At 56.1% G+C, this 24695-nt stretch overlaps 8 protein-coding genes across 8 annotated transcripts; 2 read left to right on the top strand and 6 right to left on the bottom strand.

The window, feature by feature from the left end:
• Positions 1 to 207: 207 nt before the first annotated feature.
• Positions 208 to 1314, bottom strand: SLS55_004343 (uncharacterized protein; the record flags this gene model as incomplete). Its single annotated transcript, XM_066775801.1, has 2 exons — positions 208 to 1133; positions 1191 to 1314. The coding sequence occupies 2 exons, from the start codon at positions 1312 to 1314 to the stop codon at positions 208 to 210; spliced, it is 1050 nt and encodes a 349-aa protein (XP_066633682.1).
• Positions 1315 to 1962: 648 nt separating this feature from the next.
• On the bottom strand, positions 1963 to 4185 carry SLS55_004342 (uncharacterized protein; the record flags this gene model as incomplete). The annotated part of the gene is made up of 3 exons (XM_066775800.1): positions 1963 to 2334; positions 2390 to 4096; positions 4159 to 4185. 3 exons carry the CDS (start codon positions 4183 to 4185, stop codon positions 1963 to 1965), a joined length of 2106 nt encoding a protein of 701 aa, XP_066633681.1.
• Positions 4186 to 9237: 5052 nt separating this feature from the next.
• SLS55_004341 (uncharacterized protein) lies at positions 9238 to 10287 on the bottom strand (the record flags this gene model as incomplete). Its single annotated transcript, XM_066775799.1, has 1 exon — positions 9238 to 10287. One exon carries the CDS (start codon positions 10285 to 10287, stop codon positions 9238 to 9240), a length of 1050 nt encoding a protein of 349 aa, XP_066633680.1.
• A 1722-nt stretch (positions 10288 to 12009) lies between these two features.
• Positions 12010 to 13174, bottom strand: SLS55_004340 (uncharacterized protein; the record flags this gene model as incomplete). Its single annotated transcript, XM_066775798.1, has 2 exons — positions 12010 to 12254; positions 12586 to 13174. 2 exons carry the CDS (start codon positions 13172 to 13174, stop codon positions 12010 to 12012), a joined length of 834 nt encoding a protein of 277 aa, XP_066633679.1.
• A 495-nt stretch (positions 13175 to 13669) lies between these two features.
• Positions 13670 to 14986, bottom strand: SLS55_004339 (uncharacterized protein; the record flags this gene model as incomplete). The annotated part of the gene is made up of 2 exons (XM_066775797.1): positions 13670 to 14424; positions 14698 to 14986. 2 exons carry the CDS (start codon positions 14984 to 14986, stop codon positions 13670 to 13672), a joined length of 1044 nt encoding a protein of 347 aa, XP_066633678.1.
• Positions 14987 to 15233: 247 nt separating this feature from the next.
• On the top strand, positions 15234 to 16361 carry BUB3 (mitotic spindle checkpoint protein Bub3; the record flags this gene model as incomplete). The annotated part of the gene is made up of 2 exons (XM_066775796.1): positions 15234 to 15238; positions 15566 to 16361. 2 exons carry the CDS (start codon positions 15234 to 15236, stop codon positions 16359 to 16361), a joined length of 801 nt encoding a protein of 266 aa, XP_066633677.1.
• A 1446-nt stretch (positions 16362 to 17807) lies between these two features.
• Positions 17808 to 18725, bottom strand: SLS55_004337 (uncharacterized protein; the record flags this gene model as incomplete). The annotated part of the gene is made up of 2 exons (XM_066775795.1): positions 17808 to 18378; positions 18445 to 18725. The coding sequence occupies 2 exons, from the start codon at positions 18723 to 18725 to the stop codon at positions 17808 to 17810; spliced, it is 852 nt and encodes a 283-aa protein (XP_066633676.1).
• Positions 18726 to 21528: 2803 nt separating this feature from the next.
• SLS55_004336 (uncharacterized protein) lies at positions 21529 to 22590 on the top strand (the record flags this gene model as incomplete). The annotated part of the gene is made up of 2 exons (XM_066775794.1): positions 21529 to 22120; positions 22229 to 22590. 2 exons carry the CDS (start codon positions 21529 to 21531, stop codon positions 22588 to 22590), a joined length of 954 nt encoding a protein of 317 aa, XP_066633675.1.
• Positions 22591 to 24695: the final 2105 nt, after the last annotated feature.

The following is a 24695-nucleotide window of genomic DNA, read 5'->3' as shown; positions in this document are numbered from 1 at the left end:
AAACATTCGGACGTGGGTGCGAACTTAAAACACCGTACAGATACGTCCAGACAAAGGATTCAACCACCCGTGTAAATCTGAGAGACAGGTGCAGGTAGGCTCAATTGAGTCGCAACGCGCTGCAGCGTTGTAATGATACAAAGAACACATGGACATGGCTTAAGCCTTGATTGACAACATTAAAAATACATTTGATCATTACCACATTTACGCGATCTTGATAGTAAGCTTGCCAAAGTGCTTCTGATCCCACATGTACTGGTAGGCGTCCTTTGTCTCCTCGAGCGAGAAGACCTTGTCGTCGACGATTGGGTGGATGTCGTTGGCCTCGATGGCACGGTTCATATCGTCAAACTGGGCGCGCGAGCCGACCAGGATGCCACGTACGGTGCAGAGGTTGCTGAGGCAGTCGAGGAAGGTGGGCTGCTCTTGCTGCTGGCCGCCGACGAAGCCGATGATGGCGATGATGCCGTCAATGCGGACCGACTTGAGCGACTGGGCCATGGTCTTGGGTCCGCCGACCTCGATGACAAAGTCGACGCCGCGGCCGCCCGTCAGCTCCTTGGCCTGCTCGCCCCAGTTGGCAACCTCCTTGTAGTTGATGACGTGGTCGGCGCCCAACTGCTTGAGCCTGTCGGCCTTCTCCTTGCTCGAGGTCGTGGCGATGACCTTGGCGCCGGCGGATTTGGCGAACTGCAGTGCAAACATCGACACACCACCGGTGCCCTGAGTGATGACCCAGTCACCCTGCTTCAAGCCCCTACCCTCGAGGCCGTACAGGCCGTTCCAGGCGGTCACGGCGGCGCAACTCAGAGTCGAGGCCTCCAGCCAGTTAAGGTTCTTGGGGACGCGGACCAGGCCTTCCTGGTCGAAGGCGCCGTACTGGCGCAGGCAGCCATCGACGACACCGCCGACGCCGGTGCCGACGGAGACGGGGTCGAGCGAGCCGGCGATGTGGCCCTGGTTGAAGAGGGTGGCAACCTTGTCGCCCTGCTTGAAGCGAGTCACGCGCGAGCCCACGGCAACGACCTCGCCGGCGCCGTCAGAGGCGGGGACGACGTTGTCCTGCAGGGCGAAGGGGTACATGCCCTTTGGGATGATGAGATCACGGTAGTTGAGCGAGGCGGCGTGGACTGCGGGATTGCTGGTCAGTCGATTGTTGGGTGGAAGGAGGGGGAAGCAGGACTCACATTTGACGAGGACGTCCTTGTCGCCGAGCTTAGGAACAGGAGCCTGCTCGTTCAGGATGAGCGAGTCGTTGCCATTCTGGCCCTTGACGCGCCATTCTTTGTGGGTTGCGGGAACGCTGGACATGTTGGATGGTTGATGGGTATCCTGGTTTGGGGACTCAATTGAACGAGAGGAAGCGGGCAGAGGGGGGGTTTATTGCAGAAAGCCGTGGCAGGATGGGGTCGAAAATTGGGAGCTATGGCCGCATTTTATCATCACACGGCGGCGGTGGTGACGTAAGGGCATCCCGGACCGCGTTTGTGGGGAGGCCCAGACATGTCATCCTTGCGCTGTCTGGTCGAGCGGAGGCGATCGAATGAGTTCGACGGCTTTCCCAGGACCATGACTCGGGCCAGCTCAAGAAGCGCGAAGTGGATGCGGAGGGTCGTTGGGGTGGAGCGCGACAGTTGCGTTGCCCCGCGGCGGGAGCTCTGCCCGCTGCAGCTGCCCCTTCTAGGTCCACAACCCCCCGTCACACCCACAACTTCAAGGCCAACCTCGGCATCGGGCCCAAGGGACGCTCAGGGCCAGGCCACCATGTTGTCAAGGATCGCGTGGCAGCCACCCGGCCTTACTTTGTGCGGCGATTCTCCGTTCACTAATCAGGCGTGTGTAATCAACACATCAGACTTGCCTAATCAAGCAGTCGGACAGCATTCCCTTTTTGTCTGCTAGCTGGAGGCTCTCACGGCCTACTGTGTAATAAGGACAAAACGCAATCAAGCCTCCCCGCTAGAAGTAGTCCCACGTGGCCTCCGTACTTTCACCTTCCCCGGTCTCGGATGGCGGCCGATCCTCCACAGCAGTTCCCCAACTGCTCTCCTCGCTTCCCAGCGTCAACACCAGTTCGCCGCCCCGCGTGAAGAACTCGTGTCCGACCCAATTCTTGGTGTAGGGCTCGCCGTCCAACGTTGCGTTTTGGATGAAGATGTTTCTGTATGCCGAGTCGAAATTCTCCGCGCGGACTGTTGCAGTGCGGTTGGTCAACGGCTGCCGGATCTGCACGCTGGGGAAGTAAGGTGGAATGATTAGGTACACGTTCTGCCCGGGGTTCGGGAACAGCCCCATCATGTTGAAGGCTGCGAACGAGCCCATAGAGCCGCTCTGAGAAGCATGTCAGCAACACAAGTCCGGCCGGCAGCGGCAAGTTCACACTCACGTCATCGTTCCCTGGTAACCCGCTGTAGGAAGTGTTGAAGCGCGAGGGTATGTAGAAGTGTGAGCGCTGTGCTGAGAGCGCAGGCCGTCCTGCGTAGTGGTACTGGAACACACTCAGAAACACCGGCTCATTGCCAATGTCTACAAGGGGGGACTCGTGGAAGTAGTCGAGCCGGTCGACAAACCGCTGGTCGCCGCCAAATCTTGAGATGAGTGTCTCGATATCGTGCGGGACGAAAAATTGATATTGCCAGATGCTGGATTCAAACGTCTCCGACGGATTCGATGTCAGCGAACAGAAGCCGGCAAGTGGACTGCATGAGATGGCGTCTTGGAAGCCCCACGTCCCGTTCAAGTACTTTGGCTGAAAGAAACCAACGAACCCAGGGTCCGTTCCGTTGATCACAGAGGTCTGGTCTGCCTTGAAGAGGTTCTTCCAGTTATTCCCCCTGGCCAGATAAGTTTCGTATTCTCCCTTCCCTAAAGCTCTCCCGAGTGCGCCGATGCAGAAGTCGTTGTAGGAGTACTCCAGAGTCCGCGAGATGCTTCTCGAGTTCGTCCCGAAGCCGAGGTAATCAAAGTCGAGAGCCGGGATGTAATTCAACTTCTTCCAAGACACTAGTCCGCCTCTTCCTTCCTTCGACCATTCCAGCGGCTCGTTCTCGGCGTCGTTCACGACTGCGTCCCATGCGCTATCCCAATCGACGCCAGTAACGTTCTTGAAATATGCATCGACAAGAACCACGTCCGCGTTTGAACCTCCCTGGGTCCAACCTTTACTCAAGGACATTCGACAGTCGGGCAGCCATCCCTCATTCTGGTAGGTGTATATGAGACTTCTTACCATGTCTGAGTATGCCGCTGGATCCAAGATGGTCAGCATCGGGAGCTGGGAACGGAACTGGTCCCACAAGCAGTAAAAGGAGTCGTAATAGACCGAGGAGTTCCAATGGGGATTTTCGCCTGTGTAGTCCTGTGGAGATATCATCGTTCGGTAGAGCGAGCTCCAAAAGCTCTTCTGGAGATCCGGGCTAACATCCCCAACTTCCAGAGTAACCGGACTCAACTTCTCCCTCCACGCATCCTCGGCCGCCTTCCTAGTGCTGTTAAAATCCGAAAGTGGATTCGGGATTTCCTCCTGCGCATTTGCGCACGCCTTGTCGGCACTTATGAAGCTCATACCCATCCTCGCCGTGATTGTCCTATTCTCCCCCGGCAGGAGCCGAACAAATCCGCCTGCCTGGACGTAGAAGAGGTTGAATCCCCTGGTGACGAAAATACTCTTTTGATCGACACCGCCTCTTTCGTTGACCCAAATCCCGCTGTCGTACACGGGACCGGTATGACCAAAGAAATCCACACAAAAGTGCAATCCATAGGACCCGGCGCCAAAGCTCGGCAGAAAAGTACCATTCCCCGTCATGCGCGTATCCTGGATCTCGAATGTCGCGTTTTGGCGGCTATCCCAAAGATCCGTAAGATCCAGGGAAACCATTGGAGCCACTGGGCTGCCGTCACTCGTGTTGACATCCGGGAATTTGAAATTGTACAGCGCGGTGTGCTTCGAGGCAGTCATCTCCGCATCAATGCCACTCTGCAGTGTCAAGGCGAAGTATCCCGGCCGGGCGACCACTGAGTCGTTGACGTAGGGAGTGGCCCGAGATTGTTTGGAGAAGGAACAGTTTCCAATGTCGTTCTCGTGGCAAAGCTGCGGAAACAGCGGGAAGTTGCCCAGAGATGGATTGCCTCCAGTGCCGGAGTCATGCATACTTGAGAATCCAATGACATTACTTCCATCTGTGGAGAAGCCGCCAGTGTTCTGTCCATCGACATCTGCGGACGCTTTTGCCTGACAGTCACTCAGCAGAGGGTTCGGCACGAGGAAGAAAGAAGACTAGCCATTCCATAAGGCAGCGTCGCGCCGCAAAACACGTTTCCGCCGTTGTCAGAGCCGATGAGTGGATCAATGAAATCAAGGACGTCGAAACTGTCATCTGCTTGGGCTCTCGTGCCCCGCGTGATCCATAAGAGAAGGAGCAATTGGCGATGCATGGCGTGCCTGGTGAGTCTCCAGAATATTGCGGGCGCAGCGATAGTTGTAGATACGGGTGGAGTAGGTGCATTTTGATCGACAGGTTTGATGGGGACGATATCTCTGTGCAACGGTTGCGGTACGCTTGTTTCTACCTTCCGTTTTGGAGTGCGGGGCAGTGAGAGCACCAACCTCCTGTTTCTGCAATCATGCTTTCTCCTTGCTTTCATACTTATTTCGCTTGCTGTTATTTCCAAATCTCCTACCATCCGCCATTGCCGGTCTACCCCGCCTTTGTTACGCTTAACCGAACGGAGCTCCATGTCGTGCCACCCTCCACACATTATTGACATCATCCGTGTTTCAGGTCCATCTGCAAGGCTATGAAGCTGTCCGGCGCGAGAGATAACATTTTGCGGTATTTACCAAGCAAGCCCGGTGGCCGGGAATCCCCTTCGGCCCCGTCGCTCTCATCCGGTTTTGATACATCATGTGCGTCTCTCGGGCGACGGATGATCCGACGATTCAAACGTGGCACTTCGGCGATTTCTTGTACGTCTGCGTTGCTCCGCGTCCCGCCTTGTTTGCAACAGCACTCGCGGCTGGAGAGGGCTGCGCAAAGGACGCTCCGGACATTGCCCTGGCTGAGCTGCCGGAATCCTGAGCGGCGGTAGAGGCCAGCGAAGGGCCCTTTGCTTGGGCCGAGCCGTGACGGGAGGGAATTGAGCCATGGAAGAAGCACGCATCGAGAAGACCGACTGGGGTATGGGCGGCTGCAGTCCGGCTCCGCATATCGTGTCCTGCAATGTTGTGTTATAACTATGCAGCACGTCGTTCTCATGCCGAAGATGCATGTTATCGCGCTCCAGCCCTCGGATCCGCAAGTTTTCACGCTGCAAAGATGCGACTCGATTCTCAGCTTCCATCCTTCGGCGGTTGTCGGTTCGACTGTGCAACTCGGCGGTCCGTAAAGTGTCTGTTAGCTGCCTCATTTCCTGCTGTTGCGCAGCCAGCGTGGTGTTGGCCGACGCCAAAGCGCTTGCTATGGGCGAGGTCCTGGCCGCGGGCCTGACCTCGTCCGGACTCGCCGCATATTGTGGCGGGGCATCAAATCCTACATGGGAGCTGTCGATGCAGTCGCCAATTGCTTCATCACGGAGCTCCCTAAGCAGCCCCATCCGCTGATGGTGCAATTCCTCCTGGCGGCATTGGACGCTCCGAAAGCCTTCTAGCGGAAAGAGCTGTTGCTCGTAAAACCGCCTTTGCGTCTCCGCCTCTTGGAACTGATCAATGATGCTTACACGACCTACCCGATCCCGATTTGACCGCACTTGCTCGTTGAATAGTTCGACCTCTGTGGAGCTTAAACTCTGCCTCAGTTCGTCGTTCTCGCGCTCCAAACCCGTGAGATACTCATAAACGCGAGGCTCCACGACAAAGACTTTGTCTTCGAAATCCAGAAGCGGCTCCGAATGGCGTACCTGAAGGGTGGAAGGGGGGGTGAGCGCGGTCATCATTCCAAATCTTGCGGTGCTTCCGGGAGTGGACGGCATCCGCCTATTATAACGTCAGTCGCGTTTGACAAACAGCCAGTGACGCACCTTGTGCTAGTATGCCTCTCGAGTTCACAAGAACCTTCACCAACTCTTTGTCCTCTTCACGGGAGCGTTTGCTCTTAAACTCCCTTTTGGACACAGGATTCATCAAGCTGTCCTGTTTTAGTAGCCATACCTTGAACCGCCCTTTCGTACTTCCCAGAACGGCCATGATGCGTAGCTGTTCGATACACTCGTAACTAGTCCATATCTCCTGAGTGCCCCTTGCTGTCCTCACTTGACTGATCTATCTTGCGGCTTCAGCTGCTTCACTGGGCGCTCCAGAGCCGATTCTGCAGTCATTGAGAACGCCATTTCCCACATGGGTAGCTGTCAACCAAGCGTGATATTAGGCCTGTAACAATAAAGGTAGGTGGCTAAATTCATGTGGCAACTTTTAGCTGTTTTCATCTACACTATAGCTACGAAAATTACTCGGTGTTGATGTTCGTAGAAGGTTAGATGTGCGCGACAAAGAATCTGACGCAGCCGCAAAGCGCCGCATTGAACTCCACCATGCATTAAGAGCTACAACAAACGACCAGTCTTAAACTTGAGACACTCTTGACAGAAACGGAATGCTGCGCTCAACGCTACAACAATGCCAGTGTCGACCGGTTCCCGACTCTGCTAAAGACTGCGGTGGATTTTGCACAGTGTGAAGAGCGAGTTTACGTATTAAAAACAAGATGTTGGTGGGAAATTGGAGCAACTTCGATGAGTCGATGCAAGCCGAAAGTGACGGTTCAGTCCGAGTGCGCGTTCCGTCAAGTGTTGCAGATACTCACTCTAAGGCGTCATTGTCAGAAGACGGGAGGGTGACCTGAGTATCGTCTAACTGCGTGCCAATTTGAGAGCTCTCCAGCTCAAGCACCTCTGATTGAGAGACCGTCAGATGAGTGTCTCTGACAGTACGTCTCCAGCGTGCGTTATCGTGGCCTGCGGTCAAAACTGCTCCACTCCGAGATACCTCAGGAGGCGGTACATCTCCAATCTGTGTGTGCGCAGGGGTCACTCCAGTGGACGGTGGGTCATGCAGTCTCCGATCTCTCATCTGTGAGCTAGTTGAGTGTGGCTGGGCAGAAGACTGCAACAGCTCAGTTGCATCCTGAGGGGTAGAAGATGGAATCGGCGTCCGTGGCGGCAGCATGATTTGAGTCGAGATCCTACGCCTCGGGTGATCAATGTCTTCGCTTTGCTGCCGTACTCCGGAGCCATGGACGCTTTGCTCATCAAATTCACTGCGTAAGTCGGACCCATTGTTACTGAAAAGGTTGTCGTCAGCGTTGCTGGTGCGCGATGCTCCCCGAATATTCTCTTTTTCGAAATCATCGTCAACGAACACTGGACACTGAGGCTTGATACGTTCAAGTACATCACGGTCCTCATACACCTGTATTTGTGTTTCCTGGGCCTTCTCCAGGTGTGCTTCGAGTGCGGGAAACAGCGGTATTAACTGAATCGCTTCCCTTACCAGCGCCATCACGCGCTGTATTGTCTCTTGAATTGAGGAAGGAGCCTCATCAGGGAAGTATGGAGCATCTCCAAGTACGTGAGTCAATGATGCGGCAGTCGTGTTGTCGCCTGCTGCCTGTCTAGGCGTGTCTGCATGAATGGTGCCCGAGGACCTGGGGGCCCTGGGCTTCTTGGTAAGCCGTGGCTGGTGATCGCTATCTTCCAATATATCATCGATAGGGTGTTTCTTGGCGTTGTAGAGTGGTCTTTCAGAACGTTCGGATTGCCGAGTCCGTTGACTTCGTCGTGTTGAGATATATTTCCTGGAAGGAACGACTAACGTCATATTAGAAAGAACTTGCGCAGAGATGAAGGGGACTCACTCGGGCCCACATCAGCATCAGAATCATCATCTGTATCCTCTATATCCGAGCCGCTCCCGCTCGACAGCGCAACGCATTGGTTCTCGCCGTCAGATTGTTCAGTCTCAGAATTGATGGTCGACCTTGATTGCGCCTTGAGCCTCCGCTCACGTTTGGCCGAAGCCTTTGGCCGCAGAACCTTGTCCATAGGATGGAATCTGTTGTCGTAGATACCTGGCTGAAAGCCATTCAAGGTACCTCTTGTAGTGTATCGGCTCGAAGGTGGCGGGGGGTTGGGTGAGGTAGAGTCTTGACTTTCCCATGGAAGAGGCATGCCGCCAATGACGTCTTGTGAAGGGTGGAGGCCGCTGAGAATCCTCGATCGCTTCTTGTTGTTCTCGTTCGTAGTACCGGTCGGTGGTTCTGGACTTTCCTGTAGTAACTTTAGCTGACTCTCACGTAAAATTGGCGGAGGGACCTGAAGCTGTAAGAGACTTACCGGTGATCCGAGTGAGATGGCGGAACGGGAGGACATGATACGATTCGGAGCTGATGAGGGCTCCTGTTTCTTTCGGTGTCTTGACCCCATGACTGAGGTTAGCGTCGACGCCGGATGCCGAAAATTAGAGTGAATAGCCGCTGTGAAGTCAGGCCTTTTGGGGGGTGAGAGAGCGAGTGCGAAAGGTACAGCATGAAATGAGGCGAAGTGAAGACAGAGCGGCCGTGATGATGTAAGAGAGACCAGGGGACTTGAAGAAGGCGCGCGCTTTCCGGTTCCGCAGCGCCGCTCAGTTTGGAAGTCACCGCACAATGCTCTTTCCAAGCTCTCCAAAGTGCCAAGCAAGAACGTGTCTCACACCGAATGCAAGACTTGAGTTCTTCCTCACCGGCCGAGGTGAGACCTTTCGAGCCAGGCACCGGAGAGAAAAGTCCTCCGGTTCTGTTCACGCGCCAACACAGCTGGAGAAGGCCTTCATTCACAGAGACAACAAGGCAATGAAAGCTACATAGCCGTAAGAGGGAGCGAACCTATGAGGAATACAGCGTCAAATTCGGGTCAAAGGATGTATCGCTCGTCACAGCCGGACCCCGCAGCTTGCCCATTGTTGCATGCAGAAAAAGACCGTCTGTACATTGGAGAAAGCTTTTAATTTGTCCTTGCAAAATACGGAGGGCAACGCCGCCTACAGTAGGAATGATGATAATAGTGGTTTTAACTGCAGGTCAGGTGGATATCTTGCGAACACGGACGACGAGAAAAAAAGAGCATTGATCCGCTAGAACGCAAAAGTGTTATGAACAGGTTGACGGACGCCTTGGCTCCTCCCCAAAAAAAAGTTATGATTAAGAACGGCGGCAAGAACGCAGGGGAAGCATTCCGGAAATTTCCGTTTGGCAGAAGCATCTAACCGCGTGAGGTAAGACGAATGTTCCGGGGAAGTGTTGGCATTAGAAATTCCTCGTCGTCAGATGGGTTGTCGTCGACCTCGATCGTGTCGGTTTTCAAGCCCCCGTTCATGCCCGTGTTCATGCCGCTGATTGAGACTGGTGCTGCAGCGGGCATGAGCTTCGAGTCGGTGTCCATTAGGTCGGGCTTGTTCTGAGCTTGGCGTTGCTCTTCGCGTTGCCTTGCTTTATCAGCGGCCTTCTCAGCCTTCTCCTTCTGCTTTGCGATTTCGGCATCGGCAACTTTGATGACCTCGTCAAAGCTCTTCCGAGCGCCTCCAAGCTCTGTCCGACAATCACCATCACGGAGCGATTGATGCGCGCCACGCTCGCAGAGGCTCTGCGCGTTCTCCAATGCCTTGTCTGCGGTATCAAATGCCTCGGAGCCAGCGTCGCCGCCAAAGCCACCGGGACCCATGCCCCGCGTTGTGCGGAAACCTCCCAGGCCAGCGCGTGGCCTGAACTGGAGTTTCGCAATGATTGGGTCGAAATCGTCGCTGTTCTGGTCATTGTCGTCGTCGTCGTCGTCCTGAGTATCCGCAGACATGGCTTCCATACGTGCGGCCATCTTGCCTTTCCGCAGCATATTCCTGCCCGTTCCAATGTTCCGCACCAAAGTTTCAAACGCCTTTTGGACTTCTGCATCGTAGTAGACGACAATCATGCTCCGGGTTCGGTACTTGTTCGGGCCGGACGCCTTGGACAAGACGGATGCGGTCTTGCGCTTGCGATTCGCGTTGGCCAGGGCTTGTCTCTCGGCCTGATTGGGAATGTGTGGTTGCTCCGGAGCAGGCGAGGCGGCGGCAGAGCCATCCTGCTCAAGAAGGGCCTCTTTCCCTTCCTTCAGGGTCTCAGTGGACCCAGTCTTCTTGACTACCTTCTGGACGACGGGAACCTTGGCAATCTCATCCTGCTTCTCCTCTATCTTCGTCGCAATACGTTGTAAGTCCTCCAGCCAAGCAGGGATGTTGTCGCGGAGAAAGGTGAAGCATTTCTCGGAGTCGGACATGGTACGATATGGGCGGTGCGGTATTTACGGCAGTGCGCGCGAGGGGGATCGACGTTGCGGGTACGCCCTCGGTTGCAGGGCGAAGATTCCCGTGAGGTAAGGACAGGAACTGGCGGATGTGGTGGGCGGGAGACGGGGTTATGGCAGGTCTTGCTCAAGGCAATTGCGAGTGGTACGGCCGACAGTGCCTGAGGAGAAGGGAAGAGGAGAGAACGCGGGCGAACGATCTGGGGCCCTTCAGAGAGCACGAAGGATAATAGTGGAGAGGCAGGGATTCAATGCACGGGCGGCCGTCGTCGCGATTTGCTCGACCGGGGTAGGGCGGGAGCGGCAGCGGTTTCGGTCGGCAGCGCGCACGGCGGATGAGGGTGAACGAGGCGGATGCCCTTGCGGCGAGCGAGCAAGAGGGCGTGCATGCGACATCAGACGGCGCAGGTGCAGTACAAGTAACGGAGCGGAGACGGGAGAGGTCGCCTTCGCGGACGAACGCGCGCAGCCGGGCCGTCCCAGAGCCCAGGGACGAAGTCACGCACGCCGCTGCAGTAATTCGCTCTTGCATGCGGCGCCCACGAAGCTCTCTCGCCTCGCATTCGCTTAAACGAAAGGCTGTTTTCGCTGCAGACACGCAATTTACCGCTGCGCCCTCCGGCCGCGCCGCCGGGGCAGTCTCCAGCGCTGCAGCGCTCTTTCACCCCGCTGTCAGCAGCGCGCAGCAATGCCTGCCTGCAGCTAGGTATCAGACTCCAGGGAACGCCCGGCTTCCCTCAACACCACTCCTGCACGAAGCCGCCGAAGCGGGAGCGCGCGTGGGATGGCCAGGACGAGGCGCAATCACCGGCCTGCGACCGGAAAAGCTTCGCGCATCATCCAGGGGGCTTGGTACAATGTACATATCCAGCAGCTCCGAACGTAAACGCCGCGTCGACGCCGCAACCGCTGGCCCCGCCGCACCGCCGATGGTGCCAATTCCTTAGTCACAACGGCGGCCGGCAATCAACAACTTCGCGGGATGGCTGCCAGATCGCCCCGGCCTTAGCCGCGAGCGCGCCCACCGCGCTTGTCTCGATCCCCTCCCGTGCCGCAGGCGACTCCACAGCGCCCAGGCACCAGCTCCATTGGAGGAGAATTTCGCAGCCTGTCGAACCATTGGCTCGAGCTGCCCGCCGGCCGGCGGAGCTGCACGGCGGCCGGCGGAGCTGCACGCTTGACCGTTGCGACGAGGCTGCATGTGTTGCTGAGTTGTCCTACGCACGACGACCCGTACGAGACAGGCGTGCCGGCCCAATGGGAGCGACCCATGTCCTTAACAGCGCTTAGGTGAGCGGTGTGGCCAGGCAAACGGGTGGGACAGGATACCCCGACTCAGCGCGCGCGACGACACACACAAGCTTGCAGGACATCACGCGCTCCGCGCGTGAAGACATTGGACCGGGTTTCGACACTGCAGCAGCGACATGCCGCCGCGCATGTGCTGTGGAGTCGTACAGTCACGCCCGCCCCGTCACCATCCGCCTGGGCGCTGGCGCCCAAGGCACTTGTCGCTGAGCCCTTCCATTTGCCTCGAAAAGCCCAATGCATACAATGCACGCTGACCACAGGGGCAAACTCTGATCGATGTGATGACGTGCAGCTTTCTTGATTGCTCCTGTTGTCAGCGCCTCAGAAGGTTGCACGGAATGCACCCCTCTCCCTAACAAGCCCATCCATCTCTATGCCCTCGATCTACGGCCACAACTCCTGCATCTTCCATTCGGCCGTGTTCTCTTGGTACGTATACAAGTAGCGTCTAGCCTTCTCTGGATCGCTGATGTCGGTCTGTTCCACCTCTTGCGGCCTGATCACCACCACTCTGAAATGCTTGCGTGCCACGGGGTCATGCAAGTCCTCGACCTTTGCTCCCAGCTTCAGGTTCTCTTTGTCATAGGGCTCGGTGACCGGCCTCCCCGGCGGCGGTGCGCGGAAGCTACCTGGAAAAAGCGAGAGCGGTCAGCGAGAGGTCGTGCAACACCGCGAGCGTAGTCATGACACAGCAATTCCCGGTGTATGGCATGCTCGCGTCTCTCTGCTCGTACAGAAACCGAGGCATCTCTGTGTTCGGAGAGGCGTCTAATCGCCTCGAATGTCCATGACTTTGCCTGAAGCAACTCTCCAAACATAGGGGTTTATCCTCCCTGCATCGAATGATATCCGCCTTACGAACATCTCCCGGCTGAAGCCTCTCCAATGCCTGCGACAGTTGCTTCGTATGATGGAAATGAGGTGCAAAGTAAGAACATCTGAGACTAGAGAAAGACGTACCTCTCAAGGCAGGGGAAGTGTTGCCAAAGTGCCCGGTGACTTCTTTAGCCCAGCTCCAATCCGCTTCCTTTCCGGGCTTGACAACGCTCATTCTCTTTCCGACCTCGCTCTTGACGGTGCGTACACCCGAGCTCTCCTCGCAATCTCCCTCAATATCGGGTCCAATTACGAATGCGTCACCTTTGATTCTCCACTGCGTCATCGTCGGCTGTACCCAGTAGACGGCCTCGACTGGGCCACCTCCGCCGCTGCCCTGCCACTGCTCCTCGCTGCTCGCATGGCCGGCACTCGAGCCGAAGATCTGGGGTACCTTGAACATGCGAATGTCCGTCGTGAACGTCGGTAGGTCGCTCTCGTACACGCGCTCGTTCATGGGCGCGCTGTTGTGCTTGTTTTCAGGTAGCTCCGCCCAGAAGCCGCGGAAGATGCAGTATCGCGCGCGGGGCAGGTACGGGACGGGAGAGCCTTCAGGTGCCTTTTGCACCGTGGAGAGGACAAATTCGGGTGAGTCGAGCTTTGACAGGTCCGATTGAAAGGCGCTCTTCCAGGGCGCGGGCCCTTTCTCTGCGCTGCCGGACGTGGACGACATGGCGCGCAGGAACTGCGTGAGGCGAGGTTTTGCACGTGAAAAAGCTATGGTGGCGGTAATGCTGCAGTCGAGATGGCCAAGTTGTCAGTGGGAGAGCAATTGGGGGGGGCTATGCAATTTTGTTGTGGTGGGCTGATAGCTGTCAATGACGCCGTGACTTTGGAGGTGCTCTAGTTAGGTCCGCGGGGCACGAGTAATGACGTAAAGAGGAGGGGCCGTCTGGAAATGTGAACGGACGGGGACTTCGGAACTCTCGATGAGGTTTTTGAAATAAGCTACATGAATACATGAATACTTGCTGAGCTCGCTTTCTGGTACCGTCCGCACTCACCAAATTGTGGCGGTCAGCTTGTAGACGGACCTCTTGCACTCGTCTGTTTGGATCCTATTTCGCAGAAGCACACTCTCTTGAGATGACGCATAATTGCATATAACTCTTGCGAGCGTCTAACTGACGTATTCGAATACTGTGGAAATTAAAACTAACATAATTTTCTAGTCCTTGCGCAAAACCTTGATGCCGTTTTCTCCGTCTGGAACAGCGCCTTGCCTGCTGAGCGCCTCCATCTCTTCGATGCTCATATCCTCGAAAGATCTACTTCCCGGCGCAGATGATGCAGACTCCCCACCCTCAGCTGTCCTCACACTCGTGGGCCCAGGCGGAGCCCCGCCTGCTTCAGCCTCTGCTTCCTTCTTCCAAGCTTCCCTCTCCTTCTCATCAAATTCATCTCTCCTGTCGAGCCAGCGTTCTTGCACATCCCGCGGCTCAAGCATAGTCTCTCCTTCGCGCATGGCAACTTGCCAAACAGTCTCGTTGACACCCTCGTTGCTGCCAAATGCGTATCCCCCGGCGCGATCGATGGCGCGCAGGAGCGTCAGCATGGATTGTTTATCCTCCACGGCCAATGTATGGAACGACAGTAGACCGAAGTTTTCGACCATCTCGCAAATGGCTACGTTCAGAGCCGAGAACTTCGACTTTGGTCTCTGAGAGTCCTCTTCATCAAGATTGTCGAGGTCCACATCCTCTTCTCCTTCCTTACTCGTCAGAGAATGTGCCCCTCTGCTGCCGAATCGGGAGCCCTGTTCAACCTCCAAGTGTGGTAGTAAGTAGTCCAGGGCTTGAACTTCAGTGTAGAAATCCAGATTGAACGGTAAGTCTGGGTAGTTGCGGAGGTTGTCGATTTTAGTGAGGACATTAATGTGTGGGAGATCCATCTGGAGCATCCCGCGTAGGGCGACGAGGAGGGCTGAGATGTATAGCGAGGGTTGAGAAATCACATATGAGTCTGTGAGTTGTACTACTACGAGCTGTTCAACCAGACTGTCAGCTCCTATCGGCAAAGACCATCAGGGAAGGACTGCGGACTCTGTACCCAAGCTTTTCTAACCGCAAAAAGATATGGCGTAGCGAGGAGTGATGCGTGAAGAGTTCGACTTGGCCGGGGCAATCGAAGAGTATGTAATCGTCTGCGATGCCTCCGATTAGCATAGAAAGGCCGTCCTGCGGAGAAGCCGCGCACCTCCGAGCTCCTTCAGGCCGCTCTCAAGCCAATCCAAGTTGTGCTCCAGCTCCTCCAGGGCATAGAGTACGCCCCCATTAGGGCCGAGTTCTTCCGCCTCCATGATCTCTTCCAGAGTGACGAGGTCGCGCACATCGAGGGCAACGGGGTATGAGGTGTGATCGTTGGCGGGGTCGAGGTTGACGACGGAGCACTTGCGGCCGATGGCGGACGTGAACTGGTGCATGCCATTGCAGTAGGTAGACTTGCCCGCGCCGGGAGACCCTATTACCAGCTGTGCGAAGGGCATTTTGGGCGGTGTTGCAGAAGATGTTCGGGATGCGCCAAAAAGTGAATCTCGAAGGCGCTCGAAAGACGCGCCGCCGCCGCCGATCATGACGAACCGGCGCGGGGGCTAGAAATCGTGGCCGCACTCGTTCTGCCACCGCCTTGCCGCCCGTCAACACCAAACAACAGCTTCTTTTGCCTTGCACTTCTCTACTTCACCGCAGCCAACCACTCCAAAACCCAAGATGAGCTCCAGTGAGTCCGTGCCAATGCCGTCTTGTCAAGCGCTGACCATCTAATAGACCAGTTCGAGCTTGCGCAACCCCCCACCGACGCAATCTCGTCCCTCACCTTTGCGCATGGCCTCCCGACCCGACTCCTCGTCTCATCGTGGGATAAGCACGTGTATGTTTACGATACGCACTCGCAACCTGGCGGCGAACTGCTGCAAAAAGTCGAGCACCGTGCGCCTGTGCTAGACGCATGCTTTGGCAAGGATGAGAACGAGGCTTTCAGCGCCGGCCTAGACTGGGACGTTAAGAGGTGCGAATACCACCGGAAAGGCAGAGACACATAAGACTGATTGACGTGAATTGTGTAGGATCAACTTACAAACGGGAGAGAGCGCGGTGATGAGCTCTCACGAGGGCGGTGTCAAGTCCGTTGTCTACAGCCGTGAGCATGCTTTGCTAGTATCAGCGTCTTGGGACGCGACACTGCATATCCACTTCCCCTCCGACACTACGCAGCCGCCCACCACAATCAAGCTCCCGAGCAAGCCTTTCTCCCTCTCCCTCACCGCGACCAAGCTCGTCGTCGCCATGGCGTCGCGCGCCGTGCACATATACGATCTCAAGGCCCTCCAGATGCTCTGCTCCGAGAATACCGACCCGGAAAACGTCCTCTCACCCGAGCCGTGGCAACGGCGCGAGTCGTCCTTGAAGTTCATGACGCGCGCCGTGGCGTGCATGCCCAATGACGCCGGCTACGCCAGCAGCAGCATCGAGGGACGCGTCGCCGTCGAGTGGTTCGACCCAAGCGCCGAAAGCCAGGCACGCAAGTACGCTTTCAAGTGCCATCGTCAGAATATCGACGGCGTGGACACTGTTTACCCCGTCAACGCCCTCGCGTACCACCCCTTCTTCGGTACGTTTGCCTCTGGTGGTGGTGACGGCGTTGTGGCGCTGTGGGACGGCATTGCGAAGAGGAGGATAAGGCAGTACCAGCGCTATCCGGCCAGTATCGCCGCTCTTTCCTTCTCGGATGACGGCAAGCATCTTGCTGTTGGCGTGAGTCCAGGGTTCGAGGACGGCCAAGAAGACATGCTTGAGGGACCGGTGAAGGTCCTCGTCAGAGAGCTCGGAGAATCCGAGGCGAAGGGCAAGAGCGCCAAATAGTGGAACAGCGAGCGGAATAAGGAATTTGGAGTCTGGAGTCTGGAGTTGGGCCACGAGGCCGGCGACAACCTCGTCTGGCTCTGCTGTGTCGTATGGATCATGTGGTGTTGGGCTCGAAAGGCCCCTGCAAAAAGCACATGTCGAGTGGCCATAGGAAGATGGGGTCTACAAGCACTTTCTCAGAACCATCGCATTGCTGCCGAAGACGAGTAACCCCAATTCTCGCAAATATCCGCGAAAGCAGACATTCAAGCAGCAGCCAGAGGCTCGCAACGGCAAGTTTACTACTCCCGAGGTGCACCTTGCCAGTTAAATAACAATTGTCTGTAGTAGTGACAAAGGAATATCATGAATTCGATGAACCGCACGTTTAATACGTCTCCTAATCATGTATATTCATTCCCTCCATGACGATTCGACTGATGGGCCCGTAGCACTCTTGTGCGCTAAAAGCAATGCCGTAATAGAAGAGCGTACGTGCCTTTCTTAAAAATGACACAGGAGTTTCTCGATCGTGCGAGATGGTATGCATAAATCAGTTCGCGACAAACGACAAAATCTCCGTCCTTACCTAGGGCATGCACCACGCCCCATCGGGTAATTCACGGCACATCGCATTGACAGGCGCGGGCGTCATCAGGTCTTGTTGATAATGCATTTGTATTATTAATTCCGCTGGTGCAGGGTATGCAGATTGCCGCAACGGTATGGTAACTGTAGAATGATACTCTCTTTTCTTTCTCAAAACAATGGCTGCACACGCTTTGGGTATCTGAAACCAAAACACAACAAATGAGAAACAAACTTTGACATGCTTTAGACGGCACAATCAAACCTTCAGAAAAGACAAGATCGGACTGTTTTTGTTTGCCCCTGTGCGCCATAACCAAGTGGTGTTGCACGCCATTGTAGCGGCCCGTTATGAATGTAACCAACCTTTCTATTCGGGGCTCGTGGCGGGCCAGTAAGGTAGCTGATAGGCTCCGGCTGGCTGCTCTTGATACCGTAACTGCTCTGGCTGTTGGGATAGTCCTCTACTTCTGAAGCTGAGAGCAGCAGGCCCACGTTGCTTCGGCAGTCTGCCTCCATGATCCGAGCTTTCTCCAAGCCTTTGCAAGCGCACCAGCAATCCCTTTTGCTATTTGTAAGAGAAATAAATCTCTCATTCCCTGTCCCAGTCCACGGAGTCCTTGATGCTTGACAGAGGTTTCCAGAAATACTCGGGGTATGGGGGTGGCTGTGACTGGGCATAACCTTAATTGCTTGGTCCTAGCAGCCGATCCAGAATAAATCTTTCCAGCCATGGTTACTGCTGAATAAAATTCGCCCGGGACCGAGGATCTTGATCGTGATTTCGATGGTGGCGGCATGGGATGCCTTCTTGGACGTTTCCGCCTGGGATTTGGGATATTCTCAGGGCCCCCTTTTCTTTCTTTCTCAGGGGGTTCAGAGTAGCCGCCTTCCTGAACGCCCACTTTCCAATCTTCTGGGCAATCTTAGAGCATCTTCCAAGCTCAAGGGGGCAAAGACATCCTGCTCCTCATCTCTGTCTGCGAAGTTGATATCTTCGACCCTTTTCGTCGCTGGGCTCATCCTCCTGGCCTTGTCCTCTTTTGTCGAACCGCCGCCAACGCCCTTCCACCCGTGCGTCCAGCCGTTAGCCCCATCCAGATTTCCATCCTCCAGCGCAATGGGGCCGCTGCTCAGCTGCCTTTTCCTAGCCTTGCTGAGGCGGTCGAGCGCAGTCTTGAAGTCGTCGAGGACGATGGTGTCGGTCAAGCATTTGAAGACGAAGGCGAGCTTCCAGAAGGGGTTGATGCCATCGGGCAAAGCGTGCGCGTTGAAGACGCGGGTGACGGCGAGGATGTCGATGACAATAAAGATGATGGAGAGGAGCATGGAGCCGAGCAGCACGCCGAAGCGGGGCGAGATGCGCACAATGTGCCAAATGGACAAGTCGTAACGCGTGTGGATATTGTAGATCAGGTTGATCGTCGTGAAGATCCACCACGGGTCGCTGCGTCATAGCGTCATAGTCAGCCGGGTTCGTTTACTTTACATGATCCCTTGTCTTTTGGCTTACCGGAACAAGGCTTCCCACGGGCGGGTCTTGAGGAAAATCTTGTTGATGTTGTTGAAGAAGGCGAAGTTTGCGTAGATTTCGAGGACCCAATAACCAAAGCCCAGCACCACGGTGGTGATGTAGAAGAGGGAGACCTTGCGGGAAAGGAACGGCTTGTTCTTCAGCCAGGCAATGACGTTGTGTAGGCACCAGGAAGCGTTTAGGAAGATTGCAGTGGACGAGAGATACCAGCCGTAGTAGGGCTCGTGAGCGAAGATGAAGGTACCATGAAACATGCCCATTATAAGCTGGCGGCGACGGCGGTGTTAGCGATGCTGGGTGCTTGCCGCATCGGGAAGGGCGAGGCGATGCGCATACCTCGATGAGAATGAGCCTGTGAAGGAATACACCGCGGCGCATGTTGGCGATGGTGATGCAGGTCATGATAACCAGACTACCGACCCTACGGAAAGCGTCAGTCGCGTGGCTGCGCATTCGGAAGGTGCCTTCGTACATGAAGCCCTGAGCCCACGCCTCAAGGACCAGTCCGTCGGGATTCGTTGGTCGCCCCACCTTGGGCTCATCAGCAGCGCGGGGGGCGAGTAGAGCGGCAGGAGCCATGATGTAGAAGGAGGCGGAGGGCGGCTTGTGGCTACATGTTCAGCATTGAGGCAGAGGGAGAAGAGGAGGTAGCGCAGGTAGCTGAGAGGCGCGGAAGGAGCTGAGGGTGATTGTGAGCAGCCGAGGGCGGAGAAATGCTCCCCACGTCAGCCGGAGCAGGCACCCCAACGGCAACGGAAAGCAGAAGTAGGTACGGGGGGCGCAGACCAGGTTGGCGGGAAGGTTGGACGGTCGTTGAACGCATATGAGCAGGGCCGGGCCAACCAGCCTCTCTCCGCAGTACCTCCACCCACATCAAACGCACGAATGAGCGGCCCTGAGGCTTGCGATGGCGGGCTGGGCAACCGCAGACCTACTAGCAGACGCCCCAACACCGCCAACGCCAGCGCCAGCGCCCAGCGCAACATGTAACATCGTCGGCGGCAGCTGGTCTCGCTGCCTCCGGGGTCGCACTGCTGGCAGCTAGAGGGTCAAGCCGGGCAGTGGCGCGGGCCCTAGAGGAGCGAGCGCGGCGAGGAAGAAGCCGCCGGCTGTAATAATAGCCATGAGTGGTAGGCTGATCGTCTGAGGACTGCCGGGCCAAGCCACCAGAACGCGAGTGCGAGGTTGACGCAATGCGGATTTGGGAAACAAGGCGCCACCCCATTCCCCTCGATTGCTGAAGATTCGCCCGTACTCGGCCCTTCGCTTCGTCTGTTGATGTGGCGTCCACTGCGCCCTCGCCGGGTAGCCTGATTCTGAGGGCATCCCGGTACACATGCAGCGCAGATCGTGGGCCCCCTCACGTGGATGACAGTCGGAGCGGACGGCGTGCGCTACGGCAGGTTCCACAGACGGTTCGCTGTAGAGGTCGGTGCCTAGCCAAGTCGCTCGCTTGGGGTCATGTCGACTGCGGACCGGGGTGGGACGCAGGTGCTGATGCTTTTGCGGGGTAGTTGGTGTCGGTGCTCAGCCATCGAACACCTGGCGGCTGCCTCAGCTCCGGCAACGGGCTACGGAGCGCATTCCCTCGAACGATGGGATCGTATGCCTCGAGATGGAATGCTGTGTGGACAATGGGAGGCGTGGTGTTGCGCAGCGGTCGGCCGAGGCTCCGGCAGGAGCACAGGCAAGATTCGAGCAACGGGGACACATGGCTGAGCGGATCACTTCCGGCGAGCCTCCGGCTTCTTTTCCGGCTAGATTAGTCACTTGTGCTTTACAAATGGTACCTAGGTGGTAGCTGGAGGAACGACCGAGAAGCAACCTTTGCGGCTGAATTCTCGGCTCCCTTGTTGGATGTTTGCCCCGCACTTGTGTCTCAGCCTCTCCGGCCAGCTTGCACATGGTTCCGCGTTGCTGTCTCGCGGAGCACTGCTACCACCTTGGCGCATCTGCAATGGGAAACGCAGGACGGATGCAGACAGACTTGTCAGACTTGCGTGTGCAGCCGATATCCATCAAATGAAGCAATCTAAAAACCAATAAACAGGCCTGGGCTAGGTGACCCGGAGATGGGATAAAGATGTCAACGGCTGTCTTGCCTTGTAAACACATGCTGTCTGGGTCTCACGCTGGCCGCTATACATGTCGCAACCGGCCCGGCGAATAGACGTCCGACGACCAACCCTGCGCGCATCAGTCCACGCAGAGCGTTTTGAGCTTCGCAGATCGCGCAGAGAACGTCGTGGAAGCCGGCAACCGGGGGCGGGTTCGAGGCTACAGCGATTAGCAATCGACGGCGTGGTCAATTGGCGACGGCGGACAGTTTTGAAGGCCCCACCGCCGCCATATCTTCACCGCGATGCTGTCGGCGATCAGGCAGCTTGCGCGAGGCTGATGAGACGCCGTGTGCAGCAACTGGGTGAGATGTTCCCAAGGCCATGGTTGTAGGACGGGCGTGAGAGAGGGCGCCAGTCGAGCGGGCCCCCCGCTGGTGCAAAGGGGCGCTCGGCGGACGTCATGCTGGCGTGCCGGATTCTGGACGTTGTCAGTTACGAACGCAGGGCCAAGATTGCAGCGGTGCAGGAATGTGGCCGCTCGTGGAGCAGGAGCGCCATAAGAGCGCTCGTTGCCGCATCCGAGCCCGTGTCACCGCGCCGCGCCCGACCAACCACGACCCGCCGTGTCTGCCCTCCCAGCTCCACCCGGCCTCCGACGTCGAATCTCCACCACAGCGCCCTACCGCAGCGGCCAGCCTGAAACGCTGGACAGGCCCAGTCTAAAACACCTCCACTGCCATTGATAACAACCCTCCGCCGCTCCCGCTTGCTGCTATTCCTGTCCGCGCCCAGCCTGCCCAAAAGGGAGCTGTCAGCTACCTCCCCATCCCGCCATACACCACCGCACGCCCGCGCACCCTCCACTGCTCCGTCGACCCGAGCTCTCCACTCACCACCCGACGTCCTGCTACCTGCGCCACACTCCCACCCTCAGCCCAACCTCAGCTCGAGCATCACCACAACGCGCGCTCATACCGTCACACCACCAACCATTATGCCGACCATGCGCTCGCAGCGCCGCATGAAGTTATTCGCCATAGCAGTGCTCCTCATCGTCCTCACTACCCTCTACCTGACCTCTGCCGCCCGCCAGACCCGCGAGTCGGCTTTCTACACACGCACCAAGAGCGCCATCAGCGAGCGCGAGCGCACCGCCAATGCTGTCGCTGAGCCCAATCTTGCCACCGACGACGACGTCAGCAAGCGCCTGAAGGCTGCAGAGGACAAGGCGAAGAAGAGCGCCAATAACAAGGGCAACCGCATCCAGGAAGTCGTTGCCGCCGGAGACGCCGAGAAGGAGAAGGACAGGGTCAGCGGCAAGACGAGCCAGCAGAACGCCAGGGTCGAAAAGGAAACAAAGGCCGGCGAGCATGATGAGGTCACCGGCGAGAAGAGCGTTGCTGGCCGCGTCATCATGAAGGACAGCAGCAAGGCGGCTGACGGCGTTGACGGTGTCGCCAAGGTGGGCAACGTCGGCGATAGCGTCAAGGCCGCCGCCTCGTCCAAGGCCACCAGCGGCTCTGAAGTCGACGACGAGACGCAGGAGGAGCATGAGGCCGAGCTCGAGATTAACGCCATCCTCAAGAAAAGTCCAAGTAAGCTATTGCCCATTCCCGTTGGTGGCGCGCACGCATCAAAGCGTGCAGCTGCCGTACAACCCGCTGCCGCCGTCCATGTCTGACAGTGGCTTCGCCTCGCTCTAGTCATCATCTTCTCCAAGTCGTACTGCCCATTCTCCGCAAAGGCCAAGAAGATCCTGCTTGAGGACTACTCCATCATTCCAGCGCCATATGTCGTCGAACTTGACCAGCACCCGCTCGGCTCGGCAATTCAAGCCCAGCTAAAGAAGTCTACTAACCGCTCGACCGTGCCTAATGTGCTCATCAATGGCAGGAGCATTGGTGGCGGCGACGATATCGAGACCCTGCACCTCAATGGCAAGATTGAAGAAACGGTCCGCAGCATGGGCGGCAAACGCATAACTGAGGCGAAGCCGGCCGCTGAGGCTACCGCGAAGAAAAGCGGTCTCAAGAAGAGAAGAGTCAAGCGCACTCTGGTTGCTTGAATTCGTCCCATCGATTATCAATATCGAGCCTCCTTATAATCTAGTCTGTCGGATCGTTTTCTTCGGCCAAACAGCCATCACGCCCGATGGGCAGCTCTGCCCTACACATCCTTCCATTGGACACTGCATAGAGAATGCTGGAGCAATATCTTTAGCACTCTACGAGGCAGCCTAGCCCCTACGCCCACATATCACGCCTTACTGACTGTGGGTCTATTTCAATTGTGTACACCTGGCTTGTTCGGACCGAACACATGTCTTTTCCTTCATTGTTTGTCGCAGCTCTTCACATACCACGGCAAAGGGCAAAGAGCAGGAAGGCGGGGTCGGCGTTCATTAACGATTGATCAACATCACCTTGAGGATTTTCATTGAATTTTTCTTGTTTTGCTTTGGCCCTGGATGATGGCTTCTGGATCTGAAACGCGCAAGTAATTTGGATCGCTGGACAGGCTTCTGGAGTAAGGAAAGGATCGGGGTGGCGTGGTAATGGTATGGCATGGAACTGGCAAAGCCAGGCATAAAAAAAAAATGACCACGGGGAACTGGGAACAGGAGCGGCGGTGGATTTAATGATACCCTGTACATACGTACAGCTGAAGGAACCACGATAAACCTAATCGTCAACGAACAGATCTACAGAACCGTCCGACGGGTTCGTGACTCTTTATCGGAAAGTCTTTTGACGTACGCGGATGAACCGCTACTGTCACAAGATAGAATCCAATGATATGTGAAATAGGTACCCTGGGTGCCTTGGCTGGCTGCTTGCCTGACCAATCGATCTGCCGCTACTAATCCCCGTCTCAGCTTACCCTTCTCCCGAGTGCAAAAGGCGCCCTGTGCACATTCTCCGCACTCTGCCCTATCAGCACAGCCTACACCCCAGTCTTGAAACACCGCGGGCGGTAGGCCACGCAGCGAACCTAGCTGGTTTCCTTATCACAGCCGACTGTTTCGTCTCACCATAATCATCTCTATGGCTCCCATTTTCGAGCATCAACGGGCAGTCCTTACCAAAATTGGACTAGCGAGAAGTAGGAGGATTTGGAGTAGAGTAAGTCCGCAGATAAGGCATACCATCGACAAAGTCAGCCAAAAAATGGCCGAGAACCCAAAAGGATGGTCTCGTCGAATAAGCACATCCGAGCGAGGGAGAGCAAAATCACGAGAGGCATACCTACCCACAGCGGGGGGAGTAAAAAAAAAAAAGACCTATCTTTCTCTCACACTCCTTAGCCCACGCGCGTCAACGCGTCCCTCCAATCTCACACTCTTCTCACCCAGATGCCGTCGTCGTCATCATCATCCTAACCATCATTGGCAAAGCTCGTCAGCCACACACCAGTCTTATTGGCCCCCGACCACGGGGGATCCGCGAAAATCAGAACGTCTCATATGCATGCATGCACGCACGCACGCACGCACGCATGCACACGTGCATGGTGACCAGTCAAAAGCTCCCGTCGGCGGTAAGACGACTCGAATGAAGAAAGCCACTCAATTACCACGCGCGTCCCCCCGGAGTTTCTGAGCTCTTAAGTGGCTATGTGTGGGAATTGATCAGTCGATCTCCCCCGACATTTGTGTGCACATATGAGTCTGTATAGTGGACACATGGGTGCGCCCAGTGGGTGTTTCGAGATACGTACATAGTGAAAAGGAGAAGGAAAAAGAGGAGTCGCTTGCCTGGCAATAATTGCAAGGGTTGGTGTAGTGATCCTTCCTCGCCTGTTCACATACTCCCCTTTCTTGTTTTTTTTTTTTTTTTTCTCGAGAAAGGACCCATGAAATTCGTAGACTTCACGAAGAACGATGACGCCCGGTACTTTCTTTTAAAACTTCGATGACGGCAAGGAAGAGAGCCATATCCTCCTGGAAGGCTTTTGATGTCATAATGGAGTGCCCTTGTATTTGCTTGGTATCATCCCATAAAACAACACATGTTTCCTTCCTGCCTCCCGATTTCTCTTCAACTCCGAGGTCCTAGAGTAAGTATTAAAGAGAAACAGAACTACAATGAGAAGGAAATTCAAGACGATTCTCTACCTTGTGTCGCTTCCCATTCCCCACCAATACCTCAAGCTCAGAAGACGCCAAGTAGT

The sequence above is a fragment of the Diplodia seriata genome (assembly GCF_021436955.1).
Source record: "Diplodia seriata strain FDS-637 chromosome Unknown scaffold_4, whole genome shotgun sequence".
Lineage (NCBI taxonomy): Eukaryota > Fungi > Ascomycota > Dothideomycetes > Botryosphaeriales > Botryosphaeriaceae > Diplodia > Diplodia seriata.
Note: the sequence above shows the minus strand (reverse complement) of the source record. Positions and strands in the feature narration are given on the sequence as shown.